Consider the following 19,098-nt stretch of genomic DNA (forward strand, 5'->3'; position numbering starts at 1 on the left):
TCCCACTCCCTCTGTCACATTATGTCTCTTGAAAACTGCAAGGCTAAGGGAAAAAAGAGGCAATGTGAGAAAACTATATATAAATGTTTAATCATTACTGATGAATCTGCTGTTCAGCTTTTTGAAACATACTGATGGCAGAATGATGATCATTTTATTCTAACAAATTTTAAGCCAACCAATCATCTGAATTGCTCATTCACCTCTCTCGGCAGATAAGTGATGAGCTCTACGTCAGAAGTGAAAACTTTCTCTTAAGCTTCTTCAGATCAACAGGAAGACTGCAAATTCAGCCTTCACTGTTCTCATATGCATTGCTCTGTTCAGCATTTTCTCTTTAGCTATTAATACTATTATTAAATAGACAAGATTTCTTATCATGATACCAGTCTTTTATCTCTTCCATTAACGCTGCTACAGAACACTTCAGGACACTATGCTCCAGCACACCCACAGTTCCACCATTATTTCAAGACAAATTATATAATAATGCATTACAGAATTATGCAAGACTACTTATAGACCCTACTTGCTCAATAAACTAACTTAAAAAAATCTCACATAGATTACTGCAGTTCAGAAACTTTCCATGAAATCAAACACAAGCTGTTGTGTTCACCCACAGTAAGCCAGATGTGGATTGGCTTTTACTAGTTTGCTAGCTTGGAATATTCTTTCTTTCCAGAAATATTCCACCACACAGAATTCCTGGCTTCTCAGGGAAATAAAACAAGATGCATCACACCTGGCACAGAAAAGGTAGAACAAGCAACCATTCAGGTGATGCTGTCCTGCAGCTTCCACACCAAGCTTTTTGAGGAAGGGACATAGTGCAGCCTTTTATCTTTTCAAAATGAATGTCACTTGCCAGCCCAAATTCATGCTTTCCTTTAGGCACTTCAGCTGTTGACAATTCCTGCAATCCTAGCGAGCTTCACACATCCTATCTGGAATGGTTCAGCACTTGTTCCTTCCACATTGACCTTTTCCCATTTACACAGTCTTTGTCTACTGGTTGTGGAGAAGATCAGTTCATCTTTAAAATTTTAATATCCAGTCAGCCATGCATGGAGAGCAATAGTCCTGCCTAACCACAACAGCTTAAGCCATGAAGCATTAGATCTTTCTGCTTTATTTTAGTATGTGTAACTACAAATGCTAACACAAGTCATAAAATTAATCAACCTTTTTTATGACTTGTATTTTATTCCTATTCCACAACAACTTTCCAAAAGCAATAAATAAGTGATACAGCACATACAGGATAGTACAATGGTTGCCCTTAAAATTTGCTTTTACTGTTCTCATCACAGGATACAGTGGTTAACTTAATTTGCCTCCCCTTTCCAGGGCCACTGCTGCAAATCAATTCATTTAAATAGGCATTATAATAAAACATACATTTTTTTCTGCCTTTTTTTTTTTTTTTTTTTTTTTCTGGTGAAAGTTAGGCTACTACAAAACAAAAATCAAAACAGAATTACTGTTTAAACATGCATCCCATCCAGAACATTATCTGGAAGGCATTCATTCCTTCATTGAAACATTGTGTAGTATCTTTGTTAGAAGGCTGTATTCTCACTTTTTTCCCCCCACATCAGCAGTAAATTGTTCAAGTAAGAATCTGTATGACTTTGCTAATGGCAGTATCTAAGAAGAGAAACTCCGAATGCATTCTTTCATTACATGTAGCTCTACTCAAGGTATTTTGTTCTTATCATTATGACCATTTTCCTGGTGAAACTTGGAAGAAAAGGTGCCTGAAGGTTGAGACACCAATACACTGTTTATTCTATAGCAGGTACAAACTAAGGAACACAGAAAGACATATAACTGTTTAGAACTACAGTAGAAAAAAGACACAGAATAACTTTGATAGCGCTCCTGGTGCCTTAATGTTAAAATCATGTTCTTAGTAGTACAACAAGGCTTAAACAAGCCATACTGCAGCACTAACCAAATCTCCCTAGTGACAGTATCTAGGTAGAGGCTGGGTTTAAGTCTATATTAAAGATCAGAGCTTAATGCCTTACACTAAGAGGCTGCCTTTCCACCCCCTAAAAAACAACTTACATCTAACAGATTATGGGAGGATAATTTTTAGATCCTTCATAGTCTCTTCTAGAGAGCAGCTAAGCAAAACATAATCAGTGAAACCTCTTAGTTATATATAGTTATAGAATACAGATTTGGAGTCCTTGAAAAACATCTCATAGTTAGATGAAAAGATTATTTAAAAAGCATTACCTGTAGCTGGCATTTGGAGGGGTATACACCTATCTTTTTGAACAGTGTCCTCAGGTAAGGAAACAAGCTTCTTGGCAAGCACTGCAGAAATAGGTTGTACTAACAGTGTTGTGAGGTTCAGTCGATTTTGTCTGTAGCTTCCATCTTAAATGACAGAAAGACAACAGCAATTTAGTGAATGAAAATTAGAAAATTTCTCTTCTGTATCAACAAAACAAAATAAGCAAATGTCTACAATACAGCTTAAAACAACTCATTTAGATAAACAGTGATTATTTTTTACTTACCTTACTGAAAAAAAAAAAAAAAATCCCTTCAAGAATATGTGCCACCAAATTACCAGCACATAATATAGTTTTTTGGGCAATGGTTCCACAAGAAATAAACTGTCAATGAGTCCAAGTAGATATTAGATTGTGTACGACTTAAACACAACAAATTAAATTTTATTTGTAATTAAAGAAATCAGAGAAAAATAGAATTACTGATCAGGAATAACTTTCAAATTCAAGTAAGAACTGAACACAGACTTTCAGGGAAGAGCAGACATTTAAACAGCCTGAAATTGTGTGTGTCTGTCTGCACTGAATGATGCTACTACTTATAAGGCTGTTTGCTTTGGTAGGGATGCCAAAATGTTTAAATGCTACAGAAGTAGCGCTACCAAAACTGTTTGAGGGGCGAGCTATCACACAAACAAGGTTTTGTGAGAACTTTGACAAGAAGCACACCAGAGAGGATGTACGTTGATGAAATACTGGCATCTTGATGAGATGTGATTCTTTGCATATACCAAAAAGCCTGGAAATCTGAATATACATCTTCCCCTTTTAAAGAATACAATCTGATCATCTCATTGACTCAAAGTGGGGTCAATGCAGCTAAGGTGACTATAGGTTATTTTATAAATGCAGGAGGTTTTCTGTGATCCAAGGTTGAAGGCTCAGCTGAAAGAAGTGTAGAATAATAGTGTACTAAAGAGACACATCAAATGGAGGAAGGTACAGACCAGGAAGCATCATCATTTACAATTTTAAGATCTTAAGAAGAAACCTCACAATATCAGCAGATTCATACATACTTTAATATCTCCCTTTAACTGAAAATGGTGAGTTTCCATACACATGACTGTCTAACATGCAAGCATGGGAATGAGATTTCTCATGAGGTATTTTGGGAGACCAACCAACAAAACTGGAAAAAAAAGCAAACTCTGTACATGGAAATGCTTTGAAGCACTTCAGGACAAAGTGTTCATCTGTTTTTCTCAACTATTTCAGCTGCCCTAATAAAGCCATCACCTCTTCCCATGGAAAGCAAGACCCTTCTTGCAGACAAAAAGCCCACAATGGAAAAGGAGTGAAGATTCATAGCATGGGGCAGAAAACAGCTCCAGAGCAGCCTTCAAAACTCTAAAAGCCTTCCAATATACCTGCCCATACTGAATAATTTCCAAACTTACAACTAGAGGTTCAGAATTCAATGCTTTTCTCTTGAGACCTCTATGAAAAAAATACCACATTTTCCATATTGACATGGAGGTTCTTCACAACCAGAAAGCAACCTTCACATTCTGTGCGACTACAATCACAAAGGGAAGAAGCTATCAGAAACCAGCAGCACGCATTCTAATAGATGTCTATAAAATAGCTATCAGGAGCATTGGTACTGAACCACAATATAACAAAATAAATCCACACGTATCCCCCTTTTGTTTTCATTTTTGTGTGAGAAGCTGCTGAGACTTCTTACAGTATGTCCTTAACCATAATGCAAAAATTGACCAAGGCTATAGCATTTAAATATGGGAAACAAACAAACAAACAAAACCAATCCTAAATCTGTTGTTCAGCTTTAATACACAGTGCAAGTGTTTTCAGTCTTCACTTCGAAAGAATTAGACAAAACGTTAAGTGGAAAGGTGAAACTGGTTCAAAACATGGTCATTTAGAAAAAGTTTGGTCTGATCAAATTTGGGCAGGATTGAAAATCCCTCAAAGCTGTTACTTCAGTGAACTGATGGTAAAAATCAGTTTGCTCAAGCTTTGATGGTCTGTTTTGGGAATCAAAAAGCATCCTAGAATGTCCAACAGAGATGTATGACTGAGACATTATCTTCTGTCTATTGCTTGTCAATCTGCAGATTACTACAGGAGCAACGAAGCTCAAAACGTTCCAGATGAAAAGCATCTCTGCTTTCTCCATTTATCCACAACTTGAGCTTCACACCTGAATAAACTGTGAAAGATCAACTCTCAAGAACAAGTTACAGGAGAAAACCTCCAATGTTTGAAAAGAAATCACTTCACAATATAAGATGGAGTTTGATGTATGGAAAAAATAATTAAAAAATTAAAATACAGAAAGGGAGAATTAAGTCACCTGGAATAAAAATAGGAGGAATTCATAAGGACTTGCCTAGGCAGGTGGTAGAATCTCTAGAACTGAAATATTTTTAAAGAAAAGATTAAATAAAGATATGGTCAATCTCTCCTCCCTGAGGCAAGGTGCTAGACTAGATGTCCTCTTGACATATTTTCCAGGTCCAATTTATAACCAATTCTCTAGTAACTGAACTTCCAAAACTATTAACTAAAAAGCAGTATTGGAACTAATTTTTAAAAAATGCTTTGAGAAAAAAACATGTAAGAGTTCCTTTTCCCCCTGCCAGCCATTTATTAGTTGCCATGAGAGTGCCTTGTTCAGGAGACTGAGGAACCTACCTGCACATCACGATCAGGGTTCAAAAGTGAAAGGGTCAAGACCAGTCTCCCCAGTAAAACACAGTTCACACTGAAAAATCTGGACATTTCCAGGGCTGCTACTTAAAGCACAATCATTCAGTTTTTAAATACTCATGGGCTTGGTCCTGTACAGTGCAGTGAAACTTCATAAAGAAACCCAGGTACTGAAAGGACTTAGGGAGGTTCTTGCCCTTTCCCTCCTGGATGCCAGACTCCTTGGAACACACTGTGCTTTCAGGATCTGTGAGCACAACAAATGCTTTGAGCATAATTTAAATTTCAGATTTTGCTTGTTATGAAATTTAATTTTATAGCATGAAAATCCTCCTAGAAACAGAATTCCTTTATTTATGCAAGTCTAACAATTTAACACTGCCAGGCCCAGAACTGCTATTAATTTAAGAAAGACTCTAGAGAACATACTGGAATGTAAGAAGAAAAATATGCTAATCAATTATGAAGTTAATTTTAGTAGCACAAAAAGAGGCAATCTCTAGAAAGCTTCTGCATAGACAGTGAGAACTACATTCCTACATTTGCAGTGACTATGTTTCGTGTTTTCTTTTACATTGCAAGCACAAACCTTGCGCATCAGTTCCTGTACTGCTCCGTATGGGATACACAGTTATAACCTGGTGTTTCATAATGCTCTATCACTTAACGTACTGGTCTTAGTAAAATGTTCTGAGATTTCTGAAAAGTTTTTGCTGGGAGAATTTAAGAGTGATACTTGTGTACCATATGCCACTCAGTTCTGGGCTAAGTACAATTTTACCATCATTTCAATGACTTTTGTCGGGGCTGAAAAATCAGAGCATATAAAACAGAAGAGAATCAAAATGTCAAACTTCTCTAGTCAAAATGTAATTACTTTATCCACAGCTTCTTCAGTATTATTCAATTAGGCTTTTATTTATTTTTCTCTAAAAACATTTGTGCTATAAGAATCAACCTTTTGCTCATTTTTATTTAAATTCCAGATTCAGAGAAAGATTGGACAGAATATTGTATTTCATTGTTATCTATGTACTAAAGTCACCTTCTGCCAGGATCTGATAAAACAAAAAGTTAATATATAAAACTGTCTAAAAAGTTTACTGATAAAATTCATTGAAATAATTCCTTCTATGACCTGAAACACTGTTTTAATGATGTCCTCCCTAAAGTATGGAAAAAAGTAGTGTCTGACTGAACACTGAACCATAATTGTACATACCCACATCTTTGACTTTCTGCTGCATTAATAATAGAACAGTATTAGTTTTGAAATATCTGAAGTGAATGGCTCATTAATTTTTCACCTTAAGCTTAATAGAAATTTGACAAACAGTTTTATGCTGAGAAGAGACACTCCAAGCAGGACTTCACAGCACACTATGAGAAATTAGAGCGTAGAAGATAGAATAAAGTGCGTTTGGTCAAATAAGATGGTTCTGTCATTCAATCGCCTGAAGTAAACTGTTACTTCAATGCACTTCTGTGAAAGAGGTATTCTTTTATTTGCACATTCTCAGTTTATCTTCTGCACTGCCCTTCGTCAACACTTGATCTTGTATTAACCGTGACAAAAACTAAGATTTATAAACTGATACATCATAGACACTTATATCATTTGTGCTTTAAACCTGTATACAGCTTGCTGATACATTCAGTAGCTGTGAGGCTTCCATTTGCTCTCATGAAGCCAGTTACAATGTTTTCTTTATAATTCCCTGCAAAATCAGCTTATCTGTGGTATCCCTAGATGTATGTAAGGGACTGTGCAGTGCCTACTACAGGAAGACTCCATCAGTCAGCTGGTGGTTCTAGGTACCAAAACCACATCCCTACTGTCCGTCATCATAATTCTGAGATGCAACAGCTATTTTGTCACATCTTCAGATACAGCTGCTTACAATACTGTCCATGAGCAGCATTTTTAAGACAGACGTGACTCTTCCTCCTCAAAAAGCAGCCTTCAGTTAAGACTTCATACCTTCGATTGACACTGCTATACAAGGCTTGCACAGTCGTATTGGAGCATTATACATCAAATTAATTTCTTTTTGTTGCTGCTGTTTCTGCACATTGCATTTCCAATGAATAGTTCCACAAAGAAACAGCTTTTCCTGACAAATCCTACTTACTTCTTATATGCTTTTCAATCACACTATTAGTATGTGGATAGTCATACTCATAAGAAATTGCAGGTTCAAGCAGATTCTTAGAATACAGGTGTTGTCTAACCTCTGATATGAAATGTACCCATCTGCTACACCTCACAGTCACTGATGTATTTTTTCCTTCCTAAATACTCTTTTTGAACATGGGAAGAAAAATAAACTGATTGTGGCTGTCACTTCTGGCTGTAAATGGTCACAGTGAGAATGCTGATGCACAAAAAATGAAGCTGTTCTCCAAGCACTTACGAACAGGAAATTCTGGGAAAGCCCCACACCTGCTCAAGCATTTGGGACTTTGAATGTCAGAGACATGTTTTTCTTTACATGAAGGCAACTGGAGAGCTCTTCTTCTATCTCTCTAAAGCAAAGAAAACAATGTTCCATGGAAACTGGTATTCTTAGTTACATGTACTAAAAATAGTGCTGATCACCCTACGGTGCTTAAAATGGAACTCAGAATGGATTTTATTAATGGGAAGGAGAAGACCACAGCTTCAGACTTAGAGAGTATCTTGGGAGCTCTAAGCTAAAAATATCAGCAAGGATAATAAAAATAACTGGTACAGAAAAATGTTACTGAAGAGAAGAGAAGAGCAGAACGCAGAGCAGATGCCTGTGGAGCAGAAGTGGTAACAAGCATTTTGCTGCTATGTCTTTGTTCAGGTCTCTATGAACTATTCACCAGAATTACAGTGTGGAACATATGTCAATTTTGAAGTACGTTGCTTCAGTAGCCACTGGTAGCAATACGGAGGAAAAGGAAAACATTTGCTTCTCTTTTGCAAAAAAAAGATCTTTGAAGTTCTGCAACCAGGGATTTTAACAGCAGTCCCAACTAAGGGCTTTCAAAGCAGCTTTACAGGCGATGAAGCATGAGATGATGAACTGTTCTGCCAATTACAATGGCGTTGTGGCAGTTTGCATTTCAGGATGAATGATTCACAAATGGACGAGGGTTGCTTAGAACTCTGTACTGATCTGACATATGGGTGGGGAAGACAGCGTGCCTATAAAGGGCTTTTGCACATTTACAGAAAATATAGAACTTAAAGGCAGTGAGGAACAATATGTTACTAAGAGTAGTCTGAAAGTATCGGAAAGAAATTTTCAAATTTTTCTTAGCAGTTGTGATGAATAAAGAGACTTTTTTAGAAACACTTTAAAAAAAAAATTCCATACCCTCCTGACGTCACGAGTTAACAGGAAGAGTTTGGAAGAAAAACAAGGATATCATACACATGTGAGAAACTCCCAAGAGATAACAAGACCATACATTCATTGATACATATAAAAATACACAACACTGTGGAAATAGTTTTGCTTTACAAAGTATATTCACTGTATTCTCTTTACATCGCATTTTATCAATGGAATGGATGCAAACCTGGATGTATATTACTCAAGACTGTCTCTTTAAACAGATTTCTGTTGTCCCTAAAAATAAAACTGGAAATTCTATAGCTGATATGAGAAGAAAATACACCTCTAGAACCTGCTGTCATCTTTTTCCCTCCCTCTCAAGGAAATGTGCTTAATGGATATGAAGGAGAAAAAAAAATGGCACCCCCCCACATCTCTTAGTGCAAATCACTTTTGTCTTAATGCCTACTTAATGTACTTCAAAAATACTGTCAGTCTTATTTCTCCTTAAGAGAAATAGAATAAAAAAATAACACATTTAGTTTGTGAAAGCAAAACTGTTTTGACACACTGATGCAAAACCACCTCATTAATCCCCCTGTTTCCTTCTAAAAATATGTAATAAAATGGCAAAAAAATCCACCAAAACCCAAAAAACTCTTCATACTACTCTCACCATTTTGCATCCTCCTTTCCACTCAGCTTTTTATAGTGGCTCATCATTAAAATCACACAGAAGTATCCGAAACACAACAAGGTTATATAACTCTTCTAGGCCAATTTACATAGAAGTATAATTTTTCCTTTTTACGTAACTGACCACTGTGTAACCACTAAGTCATGAAAAGAAAAGAGCAATTCTCCCACATATTACAAACAGCTAAAACACATTCCTATGTTCTAGTAACAACAGGATGTAACAGGAGAGAAAGGACAAGGTCATTCTCACTTCTTCCTGTGTCAGCAAATGCTTGTGTCACTACTGAACTGAAAGGACCTCTCCACTGAAAGACAAGAGTTTGGGCCATGGGACACACAAACTGCTACCCGTCCTTTTGACAGTGATAGTAGATATTCAAAAGGATTGAAAGGAGTTGTATGGGTTACAAGACAAAAAATAAATAGCCTTCAATACTTTAAGAATAAGCTTATTTAAAAAAATCCAATAACCATAAATTTCAGCTTCCGCACAATTCATTCTCTGCATGCATGCTGAACTCAAACCAGCGTCTTCACAACTTTGGTATTTAATTTTGGATCCTGTTTGAGGTACTCTTGACACCAAAACATCTGCTTAACGTCTTCTACCTTCATAAAATTTAAGAATATAGATACTTCACACTGTAAGGGCATGTGGGAGGAATAATCAGAGCTAAAAACATTGAAAACACTCAAAAACATTAGCCATGTAAAAGATTCACCACAAAATGCTGCAACTATGTTACTAGAGTCTCAAATTGAATATTAAGCATCATTAAGGACTAAAAAAACAAATGTGACAACACTTAAACTTTGAATCTTTGCACCAAATTAGTGATTGAAACATAATGCTTAAAATAATTCTACAACACATTTACCTTTAACTGATAAATTGTGTTTTCCTAAAATATGCAGAGGTATCAATCAAGTGGAATTAAGTAAAACTGCTTGATTAATCTGATGTCCAGAATTACTGCATAATCCAAAATATTAAGTCTCACACATACACTTGGACCTTTTTTTAAATCTTAAGAGTAAAATTACTTCATGAATCCTGTATCTGCAAGTACATCTACAATGTTCTTGAACTAGAAGCTGGAAGGAAGCATATATGCACGTGTGTGTGCATGACGGAACAAAAATTATCATAATAAAAATGTACTAAACTTGACAGAGGTGGATTTAAAATCTGAAATACTATGGAACATTCTGAATTCAAGTGACAAACACATTATGGATTTATTAGTTTTACTGAAATAAATATGCTTGGGCTTGTGCCCAAAAGCTACTTGGGTCTGTCCCATCTGCCTATATACCCAGGGTCAAGTACAGCCCGAGCTCAAGTTGACTCCCTTGACTGTGGTTGTGCTATGAATGATTTTGGCTTGCTCTTGAAATGGACACAGAAAACATCACTGGATCCCACATTCTGCTACTGCAAGGTTTGATCATTCCTTTAGATATTTTTTGAAAGCAAAAATTTTGAAAACATCAAATTATGTAAGAGTAAAGCACTATGTGACACAAAACCTATCTAATACCTCATATGTTATAATGTAGTTCACATAGCATTCACAGACACAGTCTTGAACATAAGCACTTTACATTTGCTTCCATAATACTTTTTACCTCCAAAGTAAGTAAATGATTCTTCTTTTTAAAAAAGAAAGTTATAGCACCCAGATTTTATAACTGCCTTTTCCCATCTGCAGTGCTCCAGTCAGACCTTACTTAGATTCTGATACTGTTTCCCTTTTCCTGTCTGGTAGCAGCCCACAGTGAGAAAAACAGCAACAATGATAACACTGCAGATCTTGTACGCTGAGTGGATAAGCACCTTTGCTCTATTTTATGGCTAGTTACCGTAAGTGCAAGGTTATTACCTCTCCAATGCTTTTTGAAGAAGATGCAAGGATGACAAAAGGGAATAACTAGCATTTTTCAGTTTACTTTATGTGTGCCCAGCAAAACCACAGATTTATCTTCCTCCTACAAAAAGGATCCAGGTCACCACCAAGCATGGGTAACCCACTCAATAGTGGGACCATTAAGTCACAACTGCAGATGAAGCACAAAGCACCTCCTGTATGAATTATGTTTCCTGTTAACCACTTCAAGAAATAAGCAACTTCTGGCAGGTTCAGGAATTAATGGGCTCCTCTTTTAGCTTTTCCCTCATGACATAAACCTTGTTTTTCTACACTGGTGATGGCCACTGTAGATGAAACAAACAACAAACATGGAAATGAGACATTGATACAGATTTCCTTCCCTTCAATGATGTTCAAGACTACAAACAGCAACATGGCTGCTTGCTTCAAGTGAAGTATGTTTGCAGCAGCCAGAATATACATCGGGTTAGAAATGCCATCACTGTTCTGGTTACAAACAAGTGTGGACTCCTGTTTACCCACAATAATGAGATTTATTGTTATTAAAAATAATAAAAGCCCTATAACACTCTACAAGGATTGCAGTGGAAATATAAAATCTCTAAGAAAACACTGAAAGTGACAGGTTTAGGATACCAATTATTTTGTTTATAGCATGTAGTGAACTCCGAATCACATGTTGTCTGTATATATTTGGTGGACAACATGAAATAAAATTACATATGTTATCTGTGGGACACTATGATTTTCTTACAGTAATATATATCTGATTTATTCTTCCATATATGTTTGAAATTGTGGAAACTCACACTGTGGCTTCAGTTTGATGACATATGGGGTCATCCAAGGGTTTGAAGTCTCCCCCTTTTCCCACAGACCGTTACCTATTCCTCTCCCTACAGTGCAGTGCCATTCACTGTGCCAGCACAATTGTTTCAGTGCCCGTCCTACAAACCAGATCAGCAAACTTCCCTGAAGTTCTTTAAAGCTAGATCAGTTCCCCAGCCCAAATCATAGCCATGCTCTTAACAGATAAATCAGCAGAGCAGGTGAGATGGGACAGGGAGGCAGATGGAGTGGCAGGAATTCCTCCAATTCCTCCTTTAGCCTTGTGTTGTCAAAGCACAATTAGAGAGGATATTCTTGCCCTCTAGGACAAAAAGTGACAGTTCTTGGCATGGAATGACACTCAAATATGCACATAAATTCAAAAGCTACTTACAGCTTTGAAAACAAAACAAAACAAAAAAAACCTTTATAGTTTCCATTTTCTCTAGGGTTATTTTAAAAAATAAAAAAAAAAACAGCTTGCATTTTGATTTGTAAGGGAACACCACCTCATCTTAAATTTTAAAAATCTGAGCTTGATAATATAATCCTTACACAAAAGAAAAAAAAAGTTACTATGTAAGCATCTAGTTTATAAAAGAACTGGTAAATGTATCATAATCATGCAAGAACTGAGTAATGGCTGATCAGAAACGAGCCGTTAATCACAGGTCAGATCCTAATGGACAGATGCCTACGTACTCATAACTACTAAACAGAATCAAAAGCAACAAGAATCCCCTTGTCAGCCCAAAGACTTTAAATAATGTCAGCCCAAAGATTTTAAATAATGAATCACAGCACATACATTGAATCAGCCTTCTGCATCTATTTTTAGTTTCTTCCTGCAAGGGTTGCAGCAAACCAGCAGCACGTCTTCCCCGTCTGTCCATATGTAAAAAATGCTGGTTTACGTATGCGCTGCTGACTCAGACCTCAATAACGACTACTGTTCAGTTGATATTTTTGAACATTTCTGGAGCTGTGTATGAGGTGTTTACTTTCATTCCATACGAATACTCTGATTCAAACTAACAATTCTATGCACATTGCCTTCTGGTATTGAGATACACAATTGGGTTGTGGTTTTTTTTCTTCTTTTTTGTCTCTATACTATGCTAATGAATGTCAAATCAGGATGACCTAAATTGATTTCTATTCTCATTCTGCATAACTCTGTAGCTCCCCCTTGCCACATTTGTTTTCTGATCAGCAAAATATTTCTGAAGTTCTTTGTTCATAACTGTAGACACCAGCATTTCACTCATTAGAAAACAAAAACAAAAACAAAACCAAACATATATAAAATCCCTTACTTTCTCTTTTGACTGCCATCTGTTAAGCTTCTCCTCAGAGAAATTAGCAAGTTTCCATATTGGATCTGTGAACTGCAAATATGCCATCATCTGCAAAACTTATGAAAATAATCCCCGTTGGAAAATATAACAGTCTCATATAAAATTAGCAGAGAAGACTGAAACATAAACAGAGGGCATCGTCCAGATATTATATGAAAACAGCTCACGGCCCCTAAGCAAACAGAGCAGTCTGGACAATGTCAGAACCACAGAATAGTTGAGGTTGAAAGGGACATATGGACATTCGTGAAGGACAAGTTGCCAGCTCAAACTGGAGCAGGTTTCCCAGGATATTGCCCAGAGGAGTTCTGAGGATCTCCAAGTGTGGAAATGCCACAACCTTTCTGGGCAACCTCTCCAAGTGCTCGACCACCCTCACCACACAAAAGCTTTACTTATGCTAAAGGGGAACTTCTCTGTATTTCAGTTTCCTCCTTCATTCCATGAATATCACAGAATTTCTAAAAATTCTTTATAGTTAAAAATATTTTAAATTCTTTATGGGACATTCTAAAACTAAATATTTTACCTGCTTTAATTCAAAATGAAACTACTAATTTTGTGAACCCAAAAATTATCAGTCTCAGTTGCTTTGATTCTGAAAGGCATCAGTGTAACTGTATTATCTTTAGTGGTCCATTTTCCCTTCAGAACTATATCAACCCTTTATTCCTCCTTTCTAAGTAGTCATTATGGCATGCCATAGCAGTCATATAGTGGGCTAGACACACCAATGTCTCCACCTCCAAAAGCTGATACTGTTACCAAATATTGAAATATTTAAGTTAGCAAATAGATTTGTTCACGTGATTAAATATAACCATGATATCCCCACTATCTTTTTTTCAAAGGATTTCAAAACTACTTAATTTAACTTTAATTGTGCATTAAAATTTTCTGCCTAGACATGTGGTATTTTGTCAAAACACTACATTGCAGAAGCAAAATATAAGCAGAGAAGTTCTATACGTTTTTTGCATTCTCTTAAGCAGGCTTAAAACATTGTTTATAATTAATACATACATGTCATCCTTACTAATTTTCAGTCCCCTCTCCTTTAAAATAAAAAGGCAGAGCTCTCTAGAGCTCCCTCAAAGAACTTACTCTTCCTGGGTCATTTCTTACTACTTGATTTAAGGGACACTGAAGCATCGAACTGTCCTTTGTTCCTTCTATACTGTTAAAAGTGGAGAGCTTGCTCAGGTCATAGGCAAATCAGGAAATCCATTCTTCTTTTTCTTCTATTTTTACAGCAAAGAACACAGGTTAGAAGAATCCCAAAAGAGCAGTGGAGGAGAAGAAATCAATAGATATCTAGTTTCATTTTGACTGTTACCCTGAAGTGTAATGAATTTTAAATGATAACCTAGAAGCATATAGAATGTATACAGACTGACAGAAATGCAAATTGTACTCTTCACAGCAGTTATGTGTCAGCTAAATCACTGAACACAAGGCAACTCTCCAACTCACTTTTTGTTTGGGGTGTGTGTGTGTGTTTTGTGTTTTGCTTTGTTATGTGCTTGGTACTGGAAGAGAATGTAATAATATACTATCTCACCACTACTTTCCTGTAAGTACTAGCAAAGAGTTTGCAGTAAGTAAATTGTCTTTACAAGCTGAAACTTCAATGGACCAGATCACCTTCTTCTTTAAAAACATGCAGCTCGGCTGGAGAAACAATAACCAAACTATCTGTAAAAGGTGTACTGAGAAGTGGAGCTCTTTATATGCTAAAGGCCAGTATCAAGGACAACATTCTTTATTTCATTTTTTCATCAATATTACAGGTATTTGCAATGATGGTATCTCGAAAAATTCATAAACGTGAGTAGTGTTGACAAACATTCTCCCTTTCAATGGCTTACTGTTAAAATTTGTTCTCCTGTGGTATCTCCAGGGAATATCCCTGTCTCTGAAGATCAGATCTCAAGGTTTCAAACATCCATGGCATCCACATCTATCGAGAAGACTCTTGAAATGTCTGAAGTTAGACATACAGAAACACATATGAATTCTAACAGTACTTGGGACTCAAATTTGTGTGTGTGTTGATCGTATTATAAAATCTCCTCATAGAAGCTTTTGGTTCAATAACTAAATGTGATGGCACAGCTGCCTAAATAGACTTGGTTACAGCCTACAAATACATGCACATGCATGTGGCACACACACACAAAACCCATTCACACGAAATCACAACCCTCCTGCTGCCACTGACAGCTCCACAACTAGAAGCAGCTCAGTCATATTTCTGGAGAGCACAGCCTGGGCAAATAAATCTTACCTGTAAGTAAAGAAGCTCTAACTTGGTGTTGTACTAACACAAGCCTCACCCAGGGTTTTTTCAATGGGAAAGACATGGTATTATTCCAGTATGTCACTTAATCATTATTGTAAAGTTCATTCAGCACTTATTTCAAAATACGTTTGATAATCTAACCCTCAGTGTTGTTTCCATTCTGATTCTACTACTCCACTCTCACAACTCGGTTCCATGAATTTTTTGCCTGAAGTCCACAAATCTGATAAGCTATCGCCACAACTTTACAGTAGATAATAGATGTTCTTGGCTCCATGCTATTGATAGGCAAAAGCAAATATACAGAAATATGATTCACTGAAAGAAACAAAGAACTATAAATAAAAAAAAACCACACAGACTATTATAACCACATGGGTTAAAGTAGTTATTTTCATAAAAGGAAAGTGACATAAGTAATCATCACTTCCATATTATTTCATCTCCTTCTCAGTACTGGTAGAAATAAATAGATGTCACATTTGTAAATTCCATTGGCACTGTTCCATTCAAGTGACACTTGATGCATTGTGTGATTGCCTTGACAATATGTAACATCATTCTTTATTGTCACAGGTACTGTATTTCATGCAAGTGTGCAAATGAACATTTACAATTTTATAATAAACTATTTCCTGCCAATAGTGTAGTAAGAAAGTTGCAATTTGTCCTCAAGTATCTGTTTTCTGCTCAGAAAAAAATATTTATAGCCACTCAAAGATGAAATATTATTTTCTCATACACTCGCTGCAGACAACAGTTTATTCTCAAACATGGTGTGCCGTATGAGAGCACTTAAGGCAGTGAGACAGAACTGGCTGAACAGTTTAGTTGTCCGTCACCATTCATTATAAGGCCAAAATTCAAGTATTCCTTAACATGATTTCAGGTTTCATAATTTCATTTTACTGCCTGCAGTTCAACTGCACTGAACAAGTCTAATATATAGGAAATAACAGATCAGAGGGCAAAAATACTACGTCAGTCTGTAGATAAAATTGATCTTTTTGATTATGCTTTTACTTCATGTGTGGCTTTTGCAAAAACATCAATAGAATAATTATGTGGAAAAGATACTAAATGCTGTGAAACAAGTAAAAAATTACTACATAAAAAAACCAGAAACTCAGTTTAGTTACAAACCTACATGAACTAAAATTAAATTTTATTCAATTTTGGTTTAATCTGCTGAAGCAATTCTAAATCCTGATAACCACTAAAATTAACTGAAAATGTCACTCAGGACCAAGCATGAAGAAGGCATTTGAAAGATGTTGCATTACTAAAGTCAGTCATTAGCACTGAGTACACAGTCACAAAGCTAGATGCTGAGAAGATGCTAAATGCATTTTAATTAAGTATGCATATCTATAGAAGACTGTGCTTTCTGTTTCCACTGACTTGATAGAAAACACAGAAATGAAGGAAATAAGTCCTTTTTAAAAAACATCTGCCTCCTTGATTCAGTTCTCACAAAAATCTCATCTTACTTATGAGCGGCAGTTGAAAACATGGCTCCAACTCTTGAGAAGTCTTAAAGGGCTAAGAGGAAACAGAAAATGAAAGCCTCAAATAATTCATCACACAAATTATTTAATATATTAACATGAATTTGCTACAGGCTAATATTTATCTTCCTTAAACAACTCTCTTGTACATATAATTACATAGTGCAGGACCCGCATTGATGAAACTTCAAGTATCTATAAACCTATATAACATAATCACAAAATTAGGTTTTGAGTTATGTATGCAAACATGTTTAAATAATAATCTTCCCATCAGAGCATAGCGAGCAGAATAAGGTACTGTCTCAGATTAATTGGGCTCGTTATACTTCTTTCCAAATCTGTTCAGTACTTCTCTGTCTCCTACTGTAAGTAAATATTTCAAATTTTGTTTGTTAACCTGTAGCTTAAGTCCTCAAGGAAAAAAGCCAGAAACAAATCTATTTAAAATCTAATGAAGAATGGTGTATTGTTCTACTACTGGTTGGAAGTATGCTCATTAGCATTGGTTCTCTATATTCTGGCTATCAAATTTTAAAATGAAACAATTTTCTTCTGTTCATAGGAAGTCTTGGTCAACACAACACAAACCTCTAAAAAGAGCCACAAATATGAACTCAATTACAATTGTATTTTTTTCTATTCTTCACCTAACTTGAACTCCTTCATATTGATGTACTCTCTGGATTCTCCATGTTACTGTATTTTTCCAGTTGTAACTAAAAATGTGGTTTTTTAAGAATATATATCTCATGTCTAGGGCTGATATTATGAAGTCATTCCATTTGTATCAAAAGCTTCCTAAAATCATCAGCCTGTTTCTCACAAGTTTTGGAAAACAGGATTTTTAGAGAAGTGCTGGTTAGACTTATAGGGCTCAGGCCACATACAGCGTGCATGGTCTCTGTGTGAGGTGCCTGAGTACCCAAAAGTCTGTGTTTGTCATGAAATATTACCAAAGGGACTTCATCAGCCCAAAGAAAGAAATGGAACTGCATCTGTTACACATTGTTATTCAACTCTATACTTGGGGCAACTCCTAAAAGACATAACTGATGTGAAAGAACTCCTGCATTGGAAGGACAAAGTCTATACTGAATCCTCCTTAACCATAAACACACAGAGATCCTACATGGTACCCTATGCCTGAGCTGCCACAAACCTGTATTTTCCCTATACAGGAGAAATCTGACACGTTCAACAATGGCCAACTACCTAAACTAGAGCTGGCAGCCTAGAGTTGGAAATTGCCTTGGATCAGAAAAGTATAGTCCACTGAGTGCTCAAGAGACTGAGATAATTCAGACTAATTATGAAACTGTGAGCTTCTTCAGAGCAACTTTTATAAATATAAACCTCAATTAGCTTTAGTGTTGTTCCATGAAGTTCTACACCAAGGACACTTCCCCATCTGTGGTGCTTCCCATCTATACACAATTTAAAAAAGAATAGTGAAAGCTATATCAGAGCTTTGCTTCAGGTTGGCAGGCATTCTGTATGGAGTAGACCTGCAATTAATAACCCAAAGGCATTTGCTTAAAATGCAAAATACTGGAAGAATTCACTCGGAGGCACTGCAGAAGCACTAACGACAATCAAGACCTAATGCATTTCCAACATATACACTAAAATTAATTATGAGCTTGATGGCACAATTATTTGGCTTGGATTATGTAGAAAGTCAGTCTTGCAATTACAATTGGTGTGTTCTGCCCTGAAATTTCACAGAGATATTTCTGTTGAACAGTGTACATGTAAATTGAAAAGTCAAGCTTCAGTATGGATTAGTTATTGTGACATCAGCCTTCTTCAGATGGCTCTGGCAATTCTTTACAAATGTAATTTTTTTTTTTTTTTTTTTTTTTTTTTAAATGAAGATGATACACAATATTATGTTAATGTGTTAAGTCAAACTTTGGCTTTTCAAAAAGTAAAGACATTTATTCTGGGACAAGTACTTCACATTAAACAAGTTTAGAGAACTTTCTTGTCAAATCACAGGTTGATAAAATTATTTTAATTACCTAAACTTAATAATTAGTGATAACTCAGTACATAAATCACTAGTTTAGTCAAACTCTAAAGCAATATGATTACAATAAAATTTCTGATAGCTACCAACAATGAACTATGTGTGATAAGAGTAAAGCTATGCCAGCTGGCATTGGAATACCACTCATTTACTTGACCTACTCATCATTACGACAATGACTTAAAG

The 19,098-nt window shown here is 36.0% G+C and overlaps 1 protein-coding gene across 9 annotated transcripts in view; it reads right to left on the reverse strand.

Annotated features, from left to right (window-relative positions):
- Positions 1-19,098, reverse strand: part of NAALADL2 (N-acetylated alpha-linked acidic dipeptidase like 2) — a 455,965-nt gene that overhangs the window by 128,262 nt on the left and 308,605 nt on the right. For all 9 annotated transcript variants that reach the window (XM_065073810.1, XM_065073811.1, XM_065073809.1 and 6 more), the window contains one exon: positions 2,248-2,391. In XM_065073810.1, the coding sequence (XP_064929882.1) occupies positions 2,248-2,391 (144 nt within the window). The remainder of the gene's footprint in view (positions 1-2,247; positions 2,392-19,098) is intronic.

This window comes from Columba livia, chromosome 9, assembly GCF_036013475.1.
Source record: "Columba livia isolate bColLiv1 breed racing homer chromosome 9, bColLiv1.pat.W.v2, whole genome shotgun sequence".
NCBI classification, from domain to species: domain Eukaryota; kingdom Metazoa; phylum Chordata; class Aves; order Columbiformes; family Columbidae; genus Columba; species Columba livia.